Raw genomic sequence first — 23,771 nt, 5'->3', positions numbered from 1 at the left:
ACTTTAAATATATTGGGGACCACTAAGAGCCTTTTGTTTTCCATCACAAAAGCTTATGCTAGGAGCTGGACATATGTGCAGGTTTATCTGTTCTGTAAGTTTCAGTGGCTGTGGTTTGTCAGCATTTTACATCAGCTGTATTTTTCTTCTGATAGCTGTGAGTATGGATAAAAATTGGGAGAATTTATAGGATCACAGAATTGTGAGGGTTTGGAAGGGACCTAAGGAGATCATCCAGTCAAACCCCCCTGGAAAGACAGGATCCCCTGAAGCAGGTTAGAAAGGAATGCATCCAGGTGGGGTTTGAGTGTCTTCAGAGAGAATCCATGACTTCCCTGGGCAGCTTTAACAGATCTAAAAGCTGTAATCAGAATTTAGGACCAGCTCTTCAGTGCCTTTTACTCAGTGGTGAAGTATTTTTTAAGAGAGAAGCACTGAGAAGCCTCCTGTAACAAATGGGTTACTGATTTGCTGAGTACTTTGCCTAGAACTCACAGAACTGTCTTAACACTTCTTATGTGGAGTATAAAAATGTTAGTGAGACAAATATTTTTTACATATTTTGGTGGCAGACGTCTGCTGCACAGACTAATGTTGCATATTTTCAGTGAACCCATAATAGTTTGCATTTCAGCATAGATTGCAGAGACATTGGTTCCCACATTCCCCCATTTCCCTTTGTCTTGGAGTCTCCTGTCACTATCCAACAAAGCTTTTTTCCCCCAAGAATGTTACTTTAAAAGTAAAAAGAAGAGGAGAAGCAGCTGTGTGAAGTCTTGCCTTTGGGTGAATTTCTGAACTGTCTGTTCTAGGAGATAGCATTTCCTTTGTTCCAAGAGCATAAACTCAGGCCTTTGCTGAGGACAGGCAAAAGCACTGCCATCAAAGAAGAAGACTCTCACATGGATTTGTGTCACTTATCAATGAGCAGTTACCCATTGATGCTCACAAGTGGTTCATAATTCTCTCTGAGTAGACAGCATTTTTGTGGGTTCATATTCTTCGCCTGACAAAATGCCTATAATACTTTTGCCAAAGGCAGTGTTTTCCAAGGCTTAGCTTTCCTGGTGCCAAGAATTCTTCAAAAGCAGTCCAAAAGCCAAGTACTAGTGGGTATAAAAAGCCTACTGTGGCAATAGAAAAGGCTTTAAAAACTTTTGTATTTGTTCATACAAGTGTTTCAGTGTGGAAAATCCTGTCTTTAAGCTTCATTAACTTTATAAGACTGCAAACTAAGAGTCCAGTGTTTGATGCATTTTTATGCATTTAAATTTTAAGACAATGAGCATTAAAGTTGAAATGCAGATTACAAGCAAGCAAGAAAAAAAATATTTTCACTCCAGAACAAAGTGCTGTGAGACCTACAGCTCTGCAACACTCCAGCATAACCCTAGATGGAAGTTTTAAGGGAGCCATTCATAGAAAAATGCAAAATGTACAATGTACAAGAGAAAGGATTGGTCTCTAAAAAGAAAGAGTAATAAATATAAGCTGCATGACAATGATGCTTTTGCCATGCTGCGTTGCCTAAAATCTTACAGCAATGTCCACCTGTCTAGGATAGATGTAGTGGTAAAACTTCTAAGTCACTGCTGAGAATTTTTCAAAATCCAATACTCTCACTACTCTACTCAAAACAGTTTGATATAATGAAATACCTATTCTGGCATACAGGGTGAGATGTGAGTAACAAAATGCGCAGTGGCAGAGAGGCTGGAGCCAGAGGATGTTTAAGGTCCCTTCTGACCCAAACCATTCTCTGATTCTATGAATATCCCCAAGTACTGAAGTCTGGGATTCTAGGAAGTGTGACTTGGCTTCCCAGTGCACACCAGCCATCAAACATTGAGTACATTCAAGTTCAACATTAAGCAAGTATGTCAACAATATATATGGTGCTTGCAGCAGTTCTGTCATGCACAAAAGACACAAGTCCAAATGCTAATACAGAATATGCTGTTTAAATGGGGAACAGAGCAGCTTTGTGATTCATCACAGCATGAACACTAGTCTTCTTTATACTTGTTCAGTAAAATTCACACAATTTTATATGCTACTCTTGAAATAACACAAACTGAATTCCAGACTTGCTTTCATGTGAGAACCTATGGGCTCATACAAGAGTTGTGTGGCTGATTGCGCTTTGCAGAGCTATTGCTTGGCAAATTCTGAAACTGCAACACAGGACTAAATTGGATTTTGATTTCTGTGTGGCATCTCTGTAGCCATCTAAACTCTCAGTCTTTAAAGTAAGCCGTCTGCTTCTATTGCTGTCTGCTTTTCATTTCCATTATTGAACTGAAATACAGATAATATGTACCACCTTTGGAAATTTAACTTGGTTACTGTACCTGTTTGCAGGTTTTCCTGTGTGCCAGAACTTTTCGTTCAACTTCACGGCAAATCTGGCCCTGTATTCCTTTAGCTGTCTCTAAAACCTTTGTTAATACCTGTCTTGTTGAGTCCTGTGAGTTCCCTGGGCTGCTTTGATGCCCACATGAGAGGGGCAGTGGGGTGTTGTGTTCCCGCAGGCTGTGGCTGTGGGTGGGATGTTTGCCAAGCTGGACAAACACTGGGCACCCCAGAGACCCTGACCTGCACGGGGGGTTTGGGAGTGACTGGGCAGAGTCCAGATGTGCAGCTTCTCTGCAGGGCATGGTAGGGATGTCGATGTGCATCTAGTCTGCAAACTCAACATTCTAAAAGCCAGAAGCTGGCCTGAGCTGTGTAGTTTCAGGAAGAATGTAGTTCCTGCAGCCAGTGGATGTGTGGCAGGCAGGCAGGGAGAGAGATGTGCCTGAATAGGAGATCACAGAGGGTTGCAAACAGCAGACTGCTTCTATCTGAATGTTTTCCACATCTGTCATCCAAGCAAAGGGGATTGTAGAACTTTCAAGGTTCAAATTAGGAGTTTTTTTAAATCATCAGTTTTAACTATTTTAGTAGTGTTGTATTGGACTGTGCTGTTAACTAAAATTTACCACCTTATGCATGGATTATTCAGTTTTTGAAGGTGGAGACAAATCAGTGCCTGTGTTTAAAGCCCTGTGAGACTGCATTCAGTTCAAGATGGTTTTTTGTTTTGCTTAGGAAAATAGGAGTGACCAACTAGTCCTGATGTCTGTAAATTCTTAGAGGTCTTAGTAAATGTATTTGATTTGTTCTGTCTTATTTGTGTAATCCAGAAAATATTCTTAAAAAAAACTTCACCCAAGTAAGGAAATAAAACTAGATGAGGCTGCTACTGCAGCCTTAAAGCAAAGCCACTGTAGTGCACATGCATTTCTTAAAATACTTCTTTTTTCCCCCACAGACCTAAAGATTATCGAAGAAAGTAATAAGAATGAAAGAAGTGCCATCAGGAGTGTCCCTCCTCCCTCAAAGAAAATTCTTCTAATGTGGAAGCATCTGTGCAGCTCAGTCAGCCCTTCTATGCTGAATGTTTCTGACAGGTGTTAGCAAATTTGACTTGGTAAGATTACAGAAATTCCTGTATTTGAAACAGCTAAGATTAGGTATTATCTTGTGAATGCCATCTGTACTGTGCATTGTATGATCTGATGTTTTTTACTGACATTTGATTTGATACTGTTATTAAAGAATTAATACCTTTGTAATGAGTATTTGCATCTCATAGAAACAGTACATTGACTACTACAATGAAGTAGCTCACTGCTGACAAACCAGTGTTCCTTAAAGAACTTGTTGAAATAACAGGCATTAAAGGCAGATCAACAGAGAGATACTTCTCCTTTTTTCCCCGCTTCAGCCTCAGTCTGATTTTCATTCAAGTCACAGGAACATGCCTTACCTGCTTTAAGGAACATATTGCAGAACAGAGAAACATTTTCATTATGAAAACTAAATGAGAAGATCAAACTTCAGTGTTGAATGATGCAAAAAAAGTCACAAAATTCACTTCACTGTCTGAAATTCCTGTCTGCTTTCCTGCTCTGAAAACCCTCAAGCCAAAGCTGTTCTGTAGATAAGTAAAGCACCTGTTACTTTCTGTGTTGTAGGAAATGCTGATACGTTATTTACCAAATATTACAACGTCTGGTGAGGAGAATTTGAGTGTTCTACATCTGCTTCATACAAGCATCATACAGGAAGAAAACCAGTTGTTTATTTATAAACATATTTCATTAAGTGAAATAATGGTTTGGTATTGGGCCTTTCTTTGACATTCAGATGGGCTTATCCCAGGAAAGATTCCTATCTAGTGAATGCGCAGCCTTCACTTCCAAGTTAGTTAGTACACTGCATTAACTAGTGAAAGTATTTTTGACAGGCCTAGGTTGCAGTAAATGCTCTTTTCTGTGTAAGGACACAGCACACAGTTTATTGGTGTGTGGCATCAGCTGTTCATCATGTGCTGAATCCTTCAGTCAGCAGCTTCAGTTTCTTAGGTGGTCTGGAAAAAATACGAGACACTCTTGATTATTTAGAGACTGGATTTTGGAGAAAATCTTGACTGACTGTGTCTTACTTCTTTTGGGAAACATACAATTCCTGAATAGTATTTTTATAACTGGGTAGAGCAGAGAGTAACTAGTTAGTTACTCTATATTACCAAGATAGGTCCAGCAAGTGACTATGATTAATGATACCAGAAGCATTCTGGTCAGCCTGGTGCCAGTAAATGGCACAGTAAATAGAAAGTTAAAATAAATTAACTACTGCAATTGAAGCTTGTGCTTTAGTATGTAAATAGTTAAAAAATTTGAATGAGTATGGCCACTTTATTTTCCCCAAGTAATTTGTTTAAGTCACTCCATGTACATCATGTGGTGTGAGGAGGAGGTGGCAGTGGCAGCCAGTTGTGGAGGTGTCCTGCACGGGGGATCCCTCAGGCCCAGAGCACCCAAATTCCCTGTGTTCAGGGGGGGCTGTGCTGCTTCCAGCTGCTCCCCCAGCCCAGGAGACTGTGGGGTGTGGGAGCTGTGGGACTGGCATAGCACAGGTGCCATCCACTGCATACCACGGGCACCCTCAGGGATTTGGTAAGGCTGTTCCATGGAGTAAATAACACCAATTTCCTTATTTTGATCAGTTTGATTATGCTGTATCCCTACGTCCCTGGTGTTGCCCTGTGGTCTCATCACTCTCTGTGGTCCCAAAAGAACCTGATATTTGGATATAGTGTTGCAGGCCAGCCAGTCATGACTAATATATTGTGCACTGTTAGCAAGAAACTCCCAAGTCTTCCAAAGACAAAACAGGCAGAATTGCTTGAAAGCTGATTTTTTTCCATCAGTGATCTTCTCAGTCACTTCCACAGGTCAGCATATCTCAAGCAGAACTCTGAGCTGTGTCAGTAGAACATGGATGGGAGTGGGCTGACCAGGGAGGGGCAGAGAGAGTTTGCAGTTGGGGTAAATTAATGTGGGTGTTGACAGCCAGTGCCAGAAGGGAAATTAACCCTGTGACCCCAGGCATTATTGTATTTAGTTTTAATAATACCTCTGAGTGTCAGTTGCATGTGCCAGGCTGTGGTACCTGCTTGTGGCCAAGAGAGCCATGCTCACTTGGGGCCTCAGTGTTCTGTCAAGTGGGGTTAAGCTGCCAAAAAATAAAGCCCATAACTACATTATACTTTTCTACCTTCTATTTTAAATGTAAGTGCAGGTAATGAAATGACAATCGACTCACATTCTATCAACTTTTATTGCCTTTCCCCAAGAAAATCGGTGGAGTCAGAGGTGAAAGGAGTTACTGGAAAAGAGAAAGAACCTAGGAAGGTATCCAGCCCCCAGCCAGAGCCTGCTAGTCACATTTGCAGATCACGTGTGCCACTAATGAAGCTGAATTCTAGGTGAGATAATTGGAGATTACACACTAAAGGTACCTATTCATCTTCTTCCTGGTGAGCTAAGGGAGCTGCTGGCAGTAGCCAGAGGCCAAACCTGACAGGCTTTTCTTTACTGTGGAATATTACTAGACCGCCTCCCAATTGGGGTGAGCAGGAGGATGGTCCTGAGATGTGCAGGACAGCCTCTCCATGTCTGTAAAGGGCTGAAGAAAAAGTGTTCCAGACCTATGCTTTCAACTTAAATGGCCATTCTTGAGCTAAATCTTGCTCAGTCTCCAGTGCTCTTCAAAGCTGTTTATTGAGTCTCTTTTTAACTTACCTTGTTTGTAGATGATTAATTGCTCTGTGCTCAAGATGGGTTGGTGTTTTGCCTTCCTCTCCTCGTTAGCTGATCCCAAGTTGCCATCCCAACTACACCTGCCAGTCTTTTGACTTGGGCATGTTGACATGAGGAATCTCACATCTGGAGTTGGTACAACTACCTCAGTTACTCTCTGCATTTGTCCATATACAATTTAAAAAATAAGACTAAATAATGTTTATACTACAGCCTTTAAAATAAAATTGTTGCCCCAAAGTGTTGAAAATAGGAAATGTATTTCCTTCTCATTACATTCTGTCCCCTGAAGATCTAATGCAATTGTTTTGAGTTAAAAATCAAATTAATACAGAATTACCATACAAAAGCTTGCCACTTTTATTTGCGTACAAAACAGAAATGAAAGAGGTTCACAATAAATTATCAGTGTGCTCCCACGGAACATTCTTGTGTATTTATTTTAGGTGAGTTAAGAAAACAGTGGTCTGTAATGTAAGAAATCTTTACAAAAGGATAATAACTGGGGTGCAAGGACACCTGATGCTTTGTTCTCCAGTGGATTTAGTCAGGTTACTCTGCTAGTAAAGCAATTAATCCAAAACAAAGAGAAAGTACTGAGCTGGGAAAAAATGGATAACAAAACATTAACTTTCATGAATGGTTCTATGTACACCACCTAGCCAGATGCATTTCTCAGATACAGTTTGAAGAGTGAACAGTACTCCAGAGAAAGATCTACAAGTGACCTTTCATCATCAGCTAGCACCAACCCACTAACATACTAAACTTCTGACATGCAAGATAATTACCATTATTTGTTGTGTCAACTGGCCATGTACACTTTTCTCTCCTTTAACATAAGAGCCTGTAAACATCTTCAGTGACAGGTGAGGCACTGGGGCAAAAGGCCAAACGCAGGTGTGCATAAAATGTTTCCCTTTTTTAAACAGTTCATTGAGGGGGGCTTTTTCCGTTGGCCTTTGTGTGCACTGGGGTCTTGGCACTCCTTTTGGCTATCCTCCTGGCGAAGCGACTGATTCCCGGGGATCTCAGCTCAGCGGCTTCCATCTCCTCTTGAACAGGAGTAAACTCTGCTTGAGCAAGATGAGGTGATGGATAGGACTGGGAGTATGGGGATGGTAAGGGGTAGGACCCGTGAACTACGTACGGCTGTTGCTCACCATCATAAAGGTCGTCAGGGTCATAGATTTGGTAGGAGTTATGTGGCAACTGCACTACTGGGATGTCTTGATCAGTTGGCTCACCGTATCCACCTTAACCCACCACCACCAAGAGTATTCATACGGTTAACACAGGAGAAGGGGAGTAGAAAATTAAAGCATTCATTAGGAAATTGACATTTTATATATAGATATATTTCTATACCGTGTGTGTGAGTATATATATATATATATATAATCTTTAAATACAAATCTTTTATTCACATAAAGGAACAATGAAAACATTTAACAAAATTAATAAGCTGGAGCAATTGGAAACCCACCAACAGACAGCCAAGTTAGTTGGAAACCACCACCACAATTTGTCAAATGTCCGGTTGTAACACTGTGCTCATTATACACTGCACACTCTGCCTGCTATAGCTTATTCCAATTATGCGCTAGAATACATGAGTAGCAGGCAAAAATGGGTCAGGCAATAATTTTTAGCAGTGCCAGGAAGCCAAGTGCATGTACAGCAGCTGTAAGTTCATTAGTGGTAGTCATTATCGTTGCTGGAAAGCACAGAGCAGTTCAGCATCCATCTCTGACCTTCAGCCCAATGAGACCTGAACCAGAATGAGCCTTTCACCTTCTGGATTGGTAGCCATTGTAAGGGATTGGGCCTTAAAACAGGAAAGGAACAACGGGGAGGGGAAGTGAGAAGAAAAGGACAGGAAGAGACGACAACAAAAACATTCAGGTAAGTAAAACATACAAATCAGCTCAGGGGCAGATTAAACTGTAAACATCAAACAAATATGCCTTATGCATAACATTTGTAGTTTAGTGCTTTACTAATTAATTTTGATTTTAGGTTGGGTGATTTAATTTTTGGCAATTGTGTTAACTTCTTCCCATGGCCTCTCCGTGCTGTAATGAGATGGGGAAGTAGGATACTAGGATACAGAGAAGATATAGAAGGAATCATTTTCTCCAGATGGCTTCACTGGTTAATGATGGACACGTGCATCCTTGTGCCATGTTACACTACTACAGGTTTAGTAAGGGTCATGCTCTCATGCCACTCAGAGGCACATGGAAGGGGAGGTTGAGCAACACGTTTGAGAAACTACAAGTGTAAAAACTCTGCTGTCACAAACATGAGTTGGTAGGGCTTCAACACAGAATACTGAGATGGAGCAGGCTCATACAGCTACACAAACATGTACAGGACAAAACCCACTAGGCAGGATCGGTTTTACAGGCTGGGATCAGACGGTGGTCACTTTCCTTTGGTCACTACGCTGGGTCACCTTCTCTTCATGCTGCAGTCCCACAAAGCAGAGCCACACTGGACACGCAGGTTTTTAGGGAGCCACCACATTTTAGTGCAAGTTTCACTGGTAGCCTCCATCTCACTTGGGCTGTTAGAAAATGCCCCCCACACCTCTGCGAACGGCAGCTTCACCGACTCCTCGCTACTCACCTCCCATGCCGTAGCCAGCGCAGGAGGACGGGTCACAGTACCCTGGGGGCCCAGCAGGACCCGGTGAGCCCGGGGACCCCGAGTGACCAGCAGGACCTCGTGGGCCTGGGGATCCTGGTGGTCCCGGGCTGCCAGTTCGACTTTCTCCTGGAGGTCCTGCATAGAACAGGGAGATGAAACATCTGTGCAGTGTCTTGCATGAAAGCAGGGATATGAGGCCATCTTTCCTGGCCTGGAAAACATGGCACTAACTGTGTAATAAATACTTCCAGGAGACAGCTTAAGAGAGGAGCAAGGCATCCTGGCTCTGACTCCCCTGGGCAAGCTGAGAGAAAGACTTCAGCCTCTGGCAAGGAGGACAGAGCAGCAGCCTGAGAGGAGACCCACTTCCAATGAGCTTCCTCTCTGGTTACTGCTTCATTTTCCTTGCCAGAGAGAGCTTCTAGGCAGAACTGGAGCAAATGTTTCACCAAACATCAGACTTCTGGAAAGGGATTTTCAGGGGAAATATAGCCCTGGATGCCTGCACAGCTCTTGATTCCTCCTACTCCCTTTCAATAGAGTTTCTGGGTAATGCTGTGACTTGAGACCAGTGTCCAACAGCCAGGATATCCTCCTGAGGTCAGTGCAATTTTACTCCTGTTTCAACAGGACCTGGTTATCACTCTGCTTTTTCAGGACCTAAATATAAATCCATGTGATATCATGTGCTTAATTACTATACATTTCTCTGTCAACTCATGTTTAGGTATGACATTAAGTCAATCAGAAAACAAATGTAATTAGTCTAGATTAATTTTTTCCCCTTCTAGAAACCATGTCTGAAAAAAATACATGGAACATTTTTAAAAGGTGGGCTTGGGGAAGCAGTTTATCATAGGGAAAATGCAAATACTTGTGTGATAAGCAACACCATCATGTGGCATATCCCAACATGATATTACATAGTAAGAACGTTATGAAGTTAAAGTGCCTGAACTGCTACTCTTCTGCTACTCTACTTAAGGAGAAAGACAGAGCTGCTCTAAACTTCTTCACACGTGGGTCAGAATGGTCTAATCCAGATGCCTCAAATGTAAGTTTACCTGTGGATCCTGGTGGACCTCGGGGTCCTTGTGTTCCAACACCTGGATTGCCTTTCTCTCCTTTCTCACCTGGTAAACCTAAGGAAATAGTATTCAGTCACATTTTTATTCAAAGTGTGAGTAGTATTTATTATTTAGCCAGGAGTATAGTTCTATATGCTATTTTTCATCTAAAAACAGATGGCAGAGAAGGAAGAAGATGAAAATTAAAAATTATTCGGTTCTTTTTCCATCTCTCTCCTGACAGCCTCTGAGGGGAAATGTCATTCTTGGGGTCTTAAACATTCCTGTTGCCATGGTGGTTTCATCAGGATGGTATGCAGAGGCATCAGCCAGTTTCCAGGCTGCACTTCCTGTGGAAAGCTGCCTCTGGACTACACCAACGTGCAACTATTGTAAGTCAAAAGAGTCTTCCAAGCCTTGTAGCTATAAATTACTGTGTGGCCCAAAACAGTAAAATGTTGGTGCTACAGAAAATTTTCCTTCAAACATTCACCCACCAAAGAGTGGTACAGCACAAGATTGTTCATGGAGAGAGTTGTTACCAGTTGTGGCAGTTTCTTGCTAAAACATGAGAAAGGAGTTTCATCACAGTCAAAATCTGACCCCCCCAAGTAAAGCCTAATCCAGACGTTTCCCAGTCTTGAAACTCTAATATCCCAACAGACAGACCCAGTGAGTTGTGCTCCTCCACTCACTCCTGGCACTAAATTTCTCTCCTTGTGTCTGATCTGTGGAGATCACAAATCTGGTAATTCAAAGAAAGCACTGCTTACTTCCAGCTTTCCATCTCCTTCTGCACTGCCACTATGGCATCCTATAAAAACACTTTCTATATGCAGCCATCACAATAAGCAGAGTTGAACTATAGTAGGTGTCAAAACTATAAATTCCAGACCCTGAGTTTCCACTGGTGACTTGGAAATTCTCATAAAGTCTGTGTTTGATTTGGATGGTTTAAAGACACCAAATCCTGGCTGGTTTGTGGGACTTCCCCCCCATTTTCCAGACCTCCCTCCCAGCACTGGTAATTGCTCTCCTGGCTTCACAGCTTCCCTGCTTTCAAATCAAAGTCTATACATGGCACCTTCATCAACACAGAGCAGAAAGAAAACAGCTGCTGCCCTGGATGGGACAATACCTGCAGTTCCAATTGACTGGGCTCCTTTCCTCCTCTCTGCTCAGGTAACTGCTGCCTCTTAGGGCAAAACAGCTGGAGAACACCTCATTTTTGCAAGGAATCATAGAAGGACAGAATATGCTGAGTTGGAAGACACCACAAAGATCACTGAGTCTGGTTCCCAGCCCTGCACAGCACCATCCCCAAGAGTCACACCAGGTGCCTGAGAGCATTGTCCAAACACTTCTTGAGCTCTGTCAGGCTGGTGCTGTGACCACTGCCCTGGGGAGCCTCTTCAGTGCCCAGCCACCCTGTGGGTAAAGAACTTTTTCCTGATATCCGACCTGTGTCTCCCCTGACACAACTTCAGGCCGTTCCCTTGGGTTCTGTCACTGTCACCACAGAGAGGAGATCAGTGCCTGTGCCTCCCTCTTCTCCTCACGAGGAAGTTGTAACTGCAATGAGGTCTCTCCTCAGTCTCCTTACTGAACAAACCAAGTGGCCTCAGCCCCTCCTCATCAGGTTTCCCCTCAGGGAGTCACAGAACTTTTTTTACCTTCTTAAGCTAATTTGTAATGGAAGCAAATAAGTAAATAAAAAGTCTAAGTGTGGGGAAAATTGTAATTAAAACCCATTGATGGCAAAGAATTGCTCACATCAAGTTTATCAAATATGAGTCTGCTGAAATGAAGTGGATTCAGTATCCCAGGAGGAGTTCTGTGTCTTCTGCAGGAACTAGAGGCTTCTAGGGCAACATGTCTGACCCAACTACATGGAAAACACAGGTCACACCACTGCAACCAGTAAATCCAGAGTGAGCACATAATTTTTAACTAAAGCATGGATCACCTCTTTACCTTACCTCTACAAGGTTCTTTGCCACTGTCCTGGCATAGTTAAGGCATTGCCTGTTTCCCTTTTTTGCGTTTTATTTCCTCCAGTTGCATAACTTTGAGGGAAGGGTGGTGGTGGTGGTGGTGATTCTTTTTCACATGCTTGAAATTTCTTAGCCCTGGCTTGCTTCAAACATATGCAGAAACTCATCTATTGCAATTCTCTGTACTGCAGGCCTGGTAACAAGGTAAGTGTGTCCAAATTGTCTCTTACCCCACAGGACCTGCAGGGAAAGGTTTGCCCTTTGCAAAAGTCAAAGTCGGTTTGTGTGAATTGCTTTTTTCCTGAGAATGACCCATTACAACCATCTGCAATCTATACAGCTGTTCAGTACAAGGACCATTGCTTATCCTACTGCATGGTAACATTACTTGGTGACTTCAAAGGCAGCAGCCACAATGTTTTGAAATCACAGCCTGCCATGCACTCAATTATAATTATTAACACACACAGAAGTACACACTCCTATGTGATGTTCACAGGATAAAATGTCAATAAGAAATGCTAAACATGGAACAAATCTACTCAGGCTAAGAAGAAAACATCCATTCTAGAATAAATTATGAATCTCTTGTGCAAGGCAAACCTTTGAAAGCAAACACTGAAGGCCAAGATAAAAGTCTGCATCGGGTTTCTTTTAGTTTGATTTCCAGTAAAGTTTATCCAAGTTAAAGAGAACATAAACACTGATGCAAAAATGTCCTAAGGCAAAATGCTCATGAGTTAAAGCCACGGGCTTCCCTAAGGGACTTAAGGGAATCACGGACCTCTTAGCTCACTCCTAATAAATGGCAGAATATTCAAAATTCACCCAAGTCATCTTTGGTGCCAGCAGAGCATGGCTGACAGAAAACCAGCCAGAGAACCATCATTCTTGTGGGTTACTGCAATAGTTAATTGCCCTCAGAATGAAAGTGTGTGTGTCTCAAAACTTGCCATTTGAGTTAAGGATGCTTCAGGTCCCAGGAACTGCTTTCATGTTTGTGCTCTGGACATGCTTCAGCAATACCATCAAACTGTCTCTCCCCTTCATTCTAACTGTGGGTTTATGTCTTGTCCCCATCCAAAATAAGCAATGTCTTCATTTAAGACCCATGGAGACCACAAGCAACTGAAATCAATTATTTCCAACTCTTCACTAAAGATAACTCTGATAGCACCAGTTATTGAAAACAACACCAAGCTCATGAATAAATTCTCTAGCAAAGAAAAATAGATTTCCATGATATCTGCACAAATGGAAATCTCAGGTGTTCTTTATCTAATTTTGTCTTTAAGAGAGTACTGTCCTGTGAGGAGAACTATGTATTGCACTTAATAAAAATTAAACTACTATCAAAAATGTCCTCTTTTCAAGATGTTCAGCTGTCAGCATAGTGTAAACAACACATGGTTGTGATTTTTTTTATTTTTTTTAATCCAGATGAAGCTAAAACTGGAAATAAAAATATTTAATTGACAAAACTGGCAGAAGTTCCATTTAATTCCACTGAAATTTTGCCATCACAGCTGTAAATGTGTCTTTTGATAACACATGTTTAACTGGCTCTTTCATATGAAGCCAGGAAGCAAATAAGGATGAAGCTGTGCTTGAGAACAGTAACTTTCCCAGTGACAGCTTAGGTATTTATTGTACTTTAATCATAGTGGAATAGGCTGAGTAGCTCTAAGTTTTATTCAGCACTTCAGACCACATAAGAACTGAAGTTCATTCAATAGTAGAACTGCACTTTCTCAGCATCTGAAAGTTAGCAGTGCCTCAGAATAATTTTTACTATGGCTTTTCCATTTTTCCACAAAGTTGAGAAAACAACCCATGTATTATAAAAATAACTGGAAACCAAAAAGAAGAAAAGAATGTGTTGATTCTTTTGGTTTCTATACCATTTTGCAGAGATCCAACTACTTCCTGGGCAATCAGAAGCCAGACACTAGTTATTTAAGTCCCAGATCATAAACAAAACCAAAACAAAATATGTTCAAACTAACTGAAAGGAAAATAGAAACCAATGCTGTGAGCTAGTTAAAATTAAAATAGAGATGAGGCTGTGAATAATCAGTGTTTGGTTTTTTTCCAAACCCCTATACTTATGCAAATAAGCAAAATGCAAAATTCTAGTAATTTGTCTGGGACTATGTAGGGGGCTGGTCTGGAAATACAACGTGGCCTCTCAGCTGCCAGCAGACACTGAGAGCTGAATCTGTCAAGAGAATGGCTGGAAGGACCAGCTCAGTGTGTTATGGTGAGAGGAATCCCATCCAGGAACGGGACATCATGGACCCAGAAGTTCAAGTGGAGGTTTCTAACACAACTCCATACACTCAATCCATGTCTCTTTCCAAAGCCTCTGATTAATGCTTGGCAGAGTGACAAGGTAAACAAAGGAAAAGGAGCTGTTGGCCAGGCAAGTGAGCAGGGAAGTTCACTGATGTCTCTCGCTGCTGACATTTCCAGTAAAGCTCTCTGTGGTGCACCATTTCTAACCAGTTCCTCTTGCTGCTTTCTGAAATACCCCTTCTTACAGGCTGGGATTGAAGAGGAGGTGGGCAGGAGAGGTGAGCTGAAAGAAACATCTGCCCTCCCCACCTTTTTATCTTCCCCCTCTCCCAAAACCTTGCCACTCAGCTCAGAGCCAGTAACAGGCTCCTGCAGCAATTCCAACAGCTTAAGGGGGAAAAAGCAACACTACTAGATAACCAAAGAGGTGGTTTTTCTTTCTAATAACTATTACTTCTTAGCACACTATGTTGCAGGGTATTTTCTGAACTTAGATGTGAAACTGGACTTTCAGAGTTGCTAATCTGGCAATGGGCTTGAACATTAAATTGGCTTCATATACAACCAAAATACTGATGACATTAGTGAAAAGAAACACATTTTACATAAAGACTTCCAGGTGGCTGCCTGGACATCTTCAGGACAGGATAATAGATTGTGTTTGCTGACAACTTAAATGCAAACAATATTTCAGAACATAGCAAGGGAGGGAGTCTGACTCCATTTACCCTCCTCTCTGTAGTCACTGGAAACCTAAAAACACTTCCAGCCAAAAGCTGAGCAATTTTAGTCTGCTGTTTTCGTGTATAATATGTCATTAGGAATCAAGTGAGAAGTGGGAATCCATGATAAACCTCCAATCATTCTCCACAAGCATGAAGCTGGTTAAATATTTTTTAATTTTCATTTTTGCATTTTGGGGTTAGCTTAAAGCACTTCCTTAGAAATTGATTCAGAAATATCCCAAGAGGCTGTAGCAAAAGTATCTTCCTGCTCAGTAAAGTGCTACTGTCAAGTGAGAAGTGGGAATCCATGATAAACCTCCAATCATTCTCCACAAGCATGAAGCTGGTTAAATATTTTTTAATTTTCATTTTTGCATTTTGGGGTTAGCTTAAAGCACTTCCTTAGAAATTGATTCAGAAATATCCCAAGAGGCTGTATCTTCCTGCTCAGTAAAGTGCTACTACAACAAACACACATCAGTCTGAAAGTTTAGTTGATTCTGAAGAAATTGAATCCTCAAGGAACAATAAATTATTATATATTTTTGTCTAGATTCTGAAGGAGCTCCTTCCTCTTTCTTCCAGATTCTGTTCAAGGCTCCAGTTATACAAATGTCCTAAAATCCATTTCAACTCCAAATAAACCAACCAATTATTTTGTCTTAAAGTTTACACATGGATTATTGAAATAACCTAGTTTTAAGCTGAAAATATTGTAGAATACTCCCAACATTTGGTATCACATTTTATGAAAATCTGCCTGCAGTTCTGAAGGATGCTTGATTAGAGCTTTCTCTCTACCAAGTATAAAACTCCCCACAAGCACTGCCTGCCAAAATCTGTCCCTTTTAACATCAGTTATCCATATAGAGAGTAAAGGGTAATAGAGAGGGAAGGGGCAATATTCTTTTTAAATTTTTTTTTACCCTTTATGTACTCTGCTGTCTATGCTGCTTCCCAGACATTAATATTGTCTGCAGTGGGCTGACCCACATCATGTTTCATTTAAATGACTGTATCTAATCACTCTGTGATCCCACAATGTGTGTCTGGACATCGGCACAGCAAACACAATGGGAAGTACAGAACATGTTGGACACGTTCCTTTTTTATAGCCTGGCGTTTTGGTTGTCTCTTTTCTGAAGTCCTAGCTTGAAAAACCTCTTCCCAAAAAAAAGGAAAATATTTAAAATATACTAGTGTGGAATCAAATATTCTGAAATCTGCATTCAGTGTCTCCAGATCACCCTTTTTTAAGTCAGTTCCTCAAATGCTGCCTCTTCCAGTCTTCTTTTCTACTTGTCTCACACACCTTCATTCCTCCTTTCTGGACACTGCCTGGTTTTTGTTCAGCTGGAGCAGGCAACAGCAGGACTGAAGGGTCAGTACCTGCCTCTTTTTTCAAAATGGTAATGGAATTTACACTCTTGAGGGCAAGACTCACAGTTTCACTCAAAGACTTTCTATTAAAAACAATGTTTTAACTATGGTCATAATGGCTACTGTGAACTGGAACTATTAAGTTCCTGAACAGTCTACACAGCAATTAATTTTTAAAATCCCAGTTAGCAGATTTTGTAACAGCAACACCAATTCACTGCTTCTGAATATCACATTTGTCTCTTGGCTTTTTGGTCACCTTCTCATGTGCTGTTCTTCAAGGCATTTTCACAATTATAGATCTACTCAGTATTATCTTCTGAGGTTAGTGCTACTCTGGGCAAAAGATAGCCAGGGCTGCACAGAAAGAGAGTAAATCAAACATGGAGCATGTTTCATTATTAGACAATGCTCGTGGAGGAAAGGAGAATGGGATCTAGCCTTCATATGAGAATACAGAAGAGAATTCTTGTAAATGTTAAGTGTATTACTTCTCTCTGACCTCACCATTTCCTCTTCTTGATTCTCTCAACCCCTCAAACTAGGAATTTTTCTCTTTTTAACAGTCTTTCAGGTGGTCATGACAAAGAAATTCCTAGACTGACACATTTGAAGTTATCAGAAAAGCTCAGCATTTCCCTAACATACACATCAGTTTTGCTTCTAACTTTCTTCAATTGCTATTTTGCTTATACATTTAGGGATTCTGCTCACTTTAGAGTCTTACTAAGAAGAAACATGATGTGATGGGATGTGCACAATTAAATTCCACCAATCTTCAGCAGTTTAAACATTAAACCTCTGTCTGATCCTGCCAAAACACACTTGGCAAAGCCTGCATGACTTTCATGACAGAGTCTCCTGAGCCTCCATTATGGTCTGTGTAAAGCTCACCAATTAATTAGAGACAAAATATTGCTTTCACTTTTAGACAGGAGACAAAAACTGTTAGAATGTATCAGAAAAGGGAGGTATAATTTTGTATTTCTGAAGTATGAAGCCTACCTCTTTCTCCTGGTCTTCCTGGCTGTCCAGGGCTTCCTGGAAACCCTTGCATGCCTGGGGATCCTTGCTCACCCTGTGGCCCTGGAGCCCCTGGCCGACCTGGCTCACCAGGAGGTCCAGCAATGGTTCGTGTTGAGACAGACTGGCTTGGAATCTGGTTCAGAATCGAGTTATATCTTGCCATATGACCTGTCAGGAAAAAAAATTATAATTCTCAAGTAGCAGAGGAAAATCTGGTTCAGCACAGTTTCAGCAGAGTACTGGCAGGTTCTCAAGGCTGTGGTCTGTCATGGTTTGGTATTATGAAGTTGTGCACTTGTTGGGGGAGAAATAGTAGGTTAGGGAGTGCACAGAAAATGGAAGAACTATTGTGCAGGATTTTATGTTCTTACTTTGGCAAGGGTTTGGGAGACTTTTGTATTTTATGTCTATAAAAATTTTAAACTGGTGCAGCAGAAGCTTCTGTAAACTGTAATAGCTTGGAGACAGTTCCATCTTTTTTTTTTCAGAAAGCTGATGCTAATCAGCTCTAGTTGGACATAAATCCAGTTGAACATAAATCTAGTTGACACATAAATCTCAACTGTCTAGTCTAAAACAAACAGATCCCTTGGATATTTTGCAAAGTGTCATATTTGTAAGTAGCTGTGGCAGGAAAAGATCCATCCCAGAGAGAGAAGCATGTGGACTGTGTCGGATATTTTGCAAAGTGTCATATTTGTAAGTAGCTGTGGCAGGAAAAGATCCAGAGAGAGAAGCATGTGGACTGTCCGTGCACTTGCCTTGGATGAGCTGCTCACACACTTGACGAGCAACAGCCCGGACCATTGCTTGGGACTGGAGATCACCCTGGACAACAACAGCAGCAGATCAGGAAACAGTTTCCTGAGTCAGTTCTGTGCTGACAGCACTTTGAGCAGAGAAGGATATTTATTATTGCTGAGACATTATATCCTCACAGATGAGAAAGGAAAGCCAAAGAAATTTTGTGATTTCACTGGTTCCCATTTCTCTATTTGGCCAGCAATCAGAGATCTGAGAAGATAACTCTAATGAGAGATTTGGAGGCATGCTTGCTGCCACATACTTCCCACCTTCAAAACATTAATGTAGCTATGTAAAAGAACATGTCTGTAAAAGAATGAAAGTTTGTGTAATTGCAAAGAGAAAACTACTCTGCCTGTAAACACAGAGAAACATAATTTTTTTTGGAAAAGCTCTTTATGAGACAGAAGGCCAGGCAGGAAAAAAACCCCGCAGCAAAGATGAATATAGACTTACCCTTTCACCCCTTTCCCCCTTAGCTCCAGGAGGACCCTATGAAAAGATTTAATGCAAAATTAATTCTCATTTTGTTCTGTTCAAAATTTTTAATGCCTGAACTTCGTGTGCCTTGCAGATTCATAGTAAAGGGAGAAGAAATAAACAATAAACAACTTTTCAGGAGGTTATATGACAGTGACAAATACACTTCTATCATTTCAGTACTCAATAAATGTTCACCTTTGGCAATTACATGGGAACAATGACTTTCACAAGTGTTTGCTACACACTGAATTCACTTATTCAAAATGATAGCAAGGTCAGGCTTCCACATGATGCATTTCATATGGCTGAAACAGGTCTAATTTTTTTCAAAATAACAGCCTGAAATTTGCTGTACTGATACTCTGCATCCACTATGACCAGAGCGAGCAATGGGATTAAACTGCACAGAAAATTGTGTTTGACATTAAGGATAATGTGAAACCATAATGATTGTGAGGAGGATTATGGATTGAAACAAGTTGTCTAGGGCAGTTGCAACTTCACCAATGTCAGTTTTTGGGGTAGGCTGCACATTTCTCAGGAACTCCTGAAGCAAGGAGAGGTCTGTTGGTCAGAGCTAAATAACACCAAGGCCATGGGCTCAAGCCTGTATGGGCCATCCACTTGAGAGCTGGGCTTGATCCTTGTGGTTGCTGACAGATACATGGTTAAGCACAGCTTATTCTATTCTTGGAGAGAGGAAACTCCTACAAAGACTAAAAGACTATTTCTAAGGACTCTATTCTATAACTCTACGTTTTGGAATAGAAAACTCAGTAATTTTTCAGCCACCTGTTTTTTTCTGCACTACTAGAGTCTAACCATGCACAGCAGAGCTCTTGCATGACTCACAGGAATACCTACATTCTAGAAAATTTTGTTCAGTATCTGGAACATGTGTTTGGACAGGAACTGCATAGTCAACATATTATATATTGATAGTAAAGGTTCCATAGCTCATCAAATCTCCTTTATAGATTCCATGTTTACATTTAGAAACTATGCAGAACTGGGCATTTAGATTATTATATTTGGTTATATATTATCAGTCAATTTAATTTCAATTCCACTTAACCGAATGAAAATGCTTGCATTGGCCTAAATCTCCAAACCAAACTGGATTTTGGAAAAAAAAAATTATATTCTACAAAGAGTCAGAAATACATGCTGTCCCATTCTGATGTCTTTAAAAATTAAATAGGATGTTTACTGTAATAGATGGGGAAAAGCTGAGCAGGCTTTATAATTAAACAAGCAGTCAAATGTTAAAATATGAATACATAATATTGTCTGAATTCTTACAGAGACAAAAAAGTCCACAATAAATATTCTGTTTTACATAAAATACACATTGATTTCATAACTGTATTCGTTTCTTCCTGTCAAAATGTCTTGTTCTGGGGTTTTTAAAATAATTCATAAAAAATAACATCGAGATATAAACTTAATAATGGACGGTTCGTAATACTAATTTTAGATATAGAGGATATAATTTTCCAAAAATTAGATAAATTATATAAAAAGCCCTAGCAATTAGTAATTTGTTCTGGTTTAAACACAGAGTAAACTCAAAAGCCAAGTTTTTATTCATATATTATTTTCACAGTTTGGAAATCAGAATAATATTTTGGAAATATTCAGGTTAACAAATACTTGAATTTCCAGAGAGTCGCTGGAAGGGCAAAGGGAAAAAAAAAAGAAGAATGTAATTACACAAAGACTACAAATTCACATAGTTGTGTTTTTAACTTCTGTGTTTTAATCTTGTGTTTTGACTCTAATCCCTATATTCCAAACATTGTATGTAAGATCAACAAATATATTTAATTACAAAGAATGAACAAAGAAAGGTCAATATGATGTTTAACTTAGCCACTAACTGCAAACAGATCACAGGCAATAAATATTGAGGAGTTCTGTCAAACAGTGAAGCCAGGCTCAGAAACCAACCAATGCACAACAGCAGACAGGGAAATACCAGTTAGTTTTACTTACAGGAGCTCCAACATCACCTTGTGGCCCCTGACTTCCAGTAACACCTGGAACACCTGGAGCACCAGGTATGCCCTGTGTGGAAAAAGAAGAGGAAAATAGTGGTGATGACAATCAACATCCATGAGTCCTGATGAGAAGAAGTGCACAAACATTTCTGTCAGTCAAAGACTGAAGATTCCCAGGGAGAAAACTAAGAAATACAATTTGCAGGAAAAAGAGCACCATAAGCACAGCTCTGAGAAAAACACTTGATAAAAATAATTTGGGTTGCTTTCTGGAACAGGCAGAAATTGCTGAATCACTGGACTAAATCCTGTGATGTCAGTACTGTGTTCAGGGGGGATGACTCAGAATGTTCTTTGTGGAAAACAACAAGATGGCTTGGAGAATACTCAGTACAACCATCAGCTTCATCTTATCTTTTAAATCTATTAAGGATGCGTTAACTTTTCCTAGCTGCCCTAAATGAGAAGACTGAGGCTGATTCTGAAGGCAACATATATCCTGCACTAGAGGCAGCCTCTGCTGTCTTCCTTGATTACTCTGTGAGGGCACCTGTGCTCACCTCCAGCCTCCAAACCAAGTAAAACTTGGTGGTTCACTTCAGCTAACAGTCCTATTTGGAATTTTTGACAAAAAGAAAGTCTTGTTTCAAATGTTAAAAGCAGTAATTCCCTCTTTATAGTGCAGTTGCTTGACTAAGAACAAGATATCAATCTATTGACAGAACAACTCTCTCCCCTTCCCATGGGGAGGCATTTTCCTCTTGAGCTAAGTAAGAGTGGAAAGAAATTACACTGGACAAGCAGCTCTCTGCCAACTCTGTGTATCAAGAGAATTCTGACTTCCCTTGGCTTGCTCTATCCACTGCAGCACAGATAACAGTGTGACCTGTAATCCCCCCAAATCCTGCTGACTTTTGCACTAAGAAATTCCATGGGAAATACTCACCATTGGGCCAGGAGGTCCTTGTGGGCCTGTGGGTCCATCCTTGCCAGGAAAGCCCTGTAAAAGATAAATAAATGCAATTTCATCAGCTTTTTATATGTACTTCACAAATCTGTTCTGTTTAATCTAGAAGAATTTTTTTACTTTTGTTCTTTGGTTTTGTTTTGCTTTGTTGTTGTTTGTTTGTTTTCTAAATTAATACCTGTTGGTAGTGGTCTCTTACCAAAAAAATTTCCTTCTTTGCACTGGGGAGGGTTTATTTCTGAAAAAGAAGCTATAGTGCTACCAAGATTAAAAAAAAAACAAACCAAACTAAAACAAAAAAAGACAGCTAGTCACATAATTTTTTTTGAAGAAAAGACAATACCAAATTCTTCATACTGGCAATTCTCACTTAGAACACTTCTGTAGGGAAATAAACGAGAGGGTTTGCTGTAAAAGCTCTCTACCACAAGGTCATGTTTCTGCATCTGTTCTCCCTGGCTGCAAGCATTCCCCGTGCCACTGATGAGGTGCTGAAGGAAGGCAGCAGAGTGGATTCTCTGCCCGGCAGTGCTGCTCCTGCGCTCCCGCTGTCGCTGCGGTCCTGCTCAGGGAGCAGCGGGAATGCTCATGTGGTTCCCATTAGGAACGTGCCTCAGAGCTTCCAGAAGTGAGAGCCAAAAACTAAAGATAACTTGGAAACTGGAAAGCCAGTACATCACAGAAAAAAAACACTGACCAGATGTAGAAGAAAATACACTATTAATAAAGTGTTCTTTACTTTACGTAAGATAATTTGGTTAATACAAATTAACCAATATGTGCACTTTGTATACACGTGCTATAAAGCTTGGGTTTCTGACCAGCCTGGTGATTAGACAATTCTTTAATTACTATGCAGCCTGAACAGGAGATATATGGTTTTACCTCTGGCTGAAGACCAGTTTGAAAGGTGGTTTATGCTAGAAAGTGTTTGGTTTATTGCTGAAATGTTTGAAAATGTTTATGGTGACACACACAGTAAAGAACATTCCAGGTTTCAGTATCTCATGGAGCTTCAGAAGAAAAATTTACAACTTTTTTTGTTTGTACTTTTTTCCAAATCTTTGTTTCTGACATAGTTTTAGTAATGAATATAACATATACTACTAGTTTTATGCTTTGCACAATTTGGAAACTATTATTCAAATCTGCAATCATATGGAATAAAAAATGGCTGGTGGGAGATATTATCTCCCATATACCTGGAAAGGTTTTTAAAAATCTCTGGTGGACAGGTGTTTTGATGATAAAATAAGCCACATAATCCACTCACATTACGTTATCTTGGTATCCTTAGACTTGACAGGAAATACCTTCATATTCCACAGTGTAGCCAGATGAAGCTGACACCTTCATGTTTCACTTTTTAAAGCAAATATGTAAAACCTCTGTTTATTTTTGCTCAGTTCCAAAGCAGGATGAAAACTCATTTGACCCTTTTAAGGGCTTAATTTAACTAGGGGGAGGGAAAATAGTGCTTTCCACTGACTTCTAGGATGTAGTGTAGATTTACAGGTTTCTAAAGAAAAAGAAAACTGTACGTTTTTCTCTTCTGCTACCCCAGTCAAAGAGTAGAATTAACAGTATGATCAGCAATATATTTTCTTGGAATATATTTCACAATTCCTTTCTTCTGAGCAGTGCTCTTACTCCTGGCTGCTCAGTAATCACCTCCTGTCTATTCTCCTAGGGTTTATTTCTCTTGGCATTGTGTCTGTATCGCCCACAAAAGATCACCTCTCCTTCACTTTCTAGATGTGAAAATTGCTATATATGTAAATAAAATAAATCAAATACAAGCCTGGTTCAAGAAAGAATATGGCAATACCTATTCTCTTATGCTGGTAAAAGACTAAAAGTATTTGTTTATACTGCCAGCAGCATTTGAGGATGATGTTACTCAGACCACCTGATGGCCAGAATGGATCTGACACTCATTCTGAACTTTTGAGCTGAGAGCAGAGATTAGTAAGTACCAGGAAATTGGCAGGAAGAGTGGGAATTTATTTCTTCTGGCTCTTTCTCCCATAATTTTTGGTGTGTGTAATGTAGAAGAAAATAGAGCATAGTGAGAATTCACAAAGTTGCGTTCTGAGTACTGAAGCCTGGTAGATGCTATTTAATCTCCCATTTATTGAATTCTCCTCTTTGCTTAACCACCTCTAAACCAAGGGAAATGACTGGAGGAATTACATAGCACACTGGAGGAATTACATATTTCTGTCACAT

General features: G+C 40.4%; 2 protein-coding genes across 2 annotated transcripts in view; one reads left to right on the top strand and one right to left on the bottom strand.

Moving 5' to 3' along the window:
* Window positions 1–3,741, top strand: part of MRPL13 (mitochondrial ribosomal protein L13) — a 29,040-nt gene extending 25,299 nt beyond the window's left edge. The window contains exon 7 of the mRNA XM_039715385.1: window positions 3,314–3,741. Coding sequence (XP_039571319.1) covers window positions 3,314–3,338 — 25 coding nt within the window. The 3' untranslated portion in view covers window positions 3,339–3,741. The remainder of the gene's footprint in view (window positions 1–3,313) is intronic.
* A 1,586-nt stretch (window positions 3,742–5,327) lies between these two features.
* The window catches only part of COL14A1 (collagen type XIV alpha 1 chain), a 116,149-nt gene continuing 97,705 nt past the window's right edge, over window positions 5,328–23,771 (bottom strand). Inside the window, exons 42-49 of the mRNA XM_039715386.1 lie at window positions 21,522–21,575; window positions 20,571–20,642; window positions 18,549–18,584; window positions 18,050–18,116; window positions 17,268–17,456; window positions 9,866–9,943; window positions 8,781–8,936; window positions 5,328–7,405 (exon numbers count right to left, since the gene is read on the bottom strand). Coding sequence (XP_039571320.1) covers window positions 7,083–7,405; window positions 8,781–8,936; window positions 9,866–9,943; window positions 17,268–17,456; window positions 18,050–18,116; window positions 18,549–18,584; window positions 20,571–20,642; window positions 21,522–21,575 — 975 coding nt within the window. The 3' untranslated portion in view covers window positions 5,328–7,082. The remainder of the gene's footprint in view (window positions 7,406–8,780; window positions 8,937–9,865; window positions 9,944–17,267; window positions 17,457–18,049; window positions 18,117–18,548; window positions 18,585–20,570; window positions 20,643–21,521; window positions 21,576–23,771) is intronic.

This window comes from Passer montanus, unplaced genomic scaffold, assembly GCF_014805655.1.
Source record: "Passer montanus isolate IOZ18808 unplaced genomic scaffold, ASM1480565v1 scaffold33, whole genome shotgun sequence".
Taxonomy (NCBI): domain Eukaryota; kingdom Metazoa; phylum Chordata; class Aves; order Passeriformes; family Passeridae; genus Passer; species Passer montanus.
The sequence above is the reverse complement of the archived record's forward strand: the minus strand, read 5'-3'. Positions and strand labels throughout refer to the sequence as shown.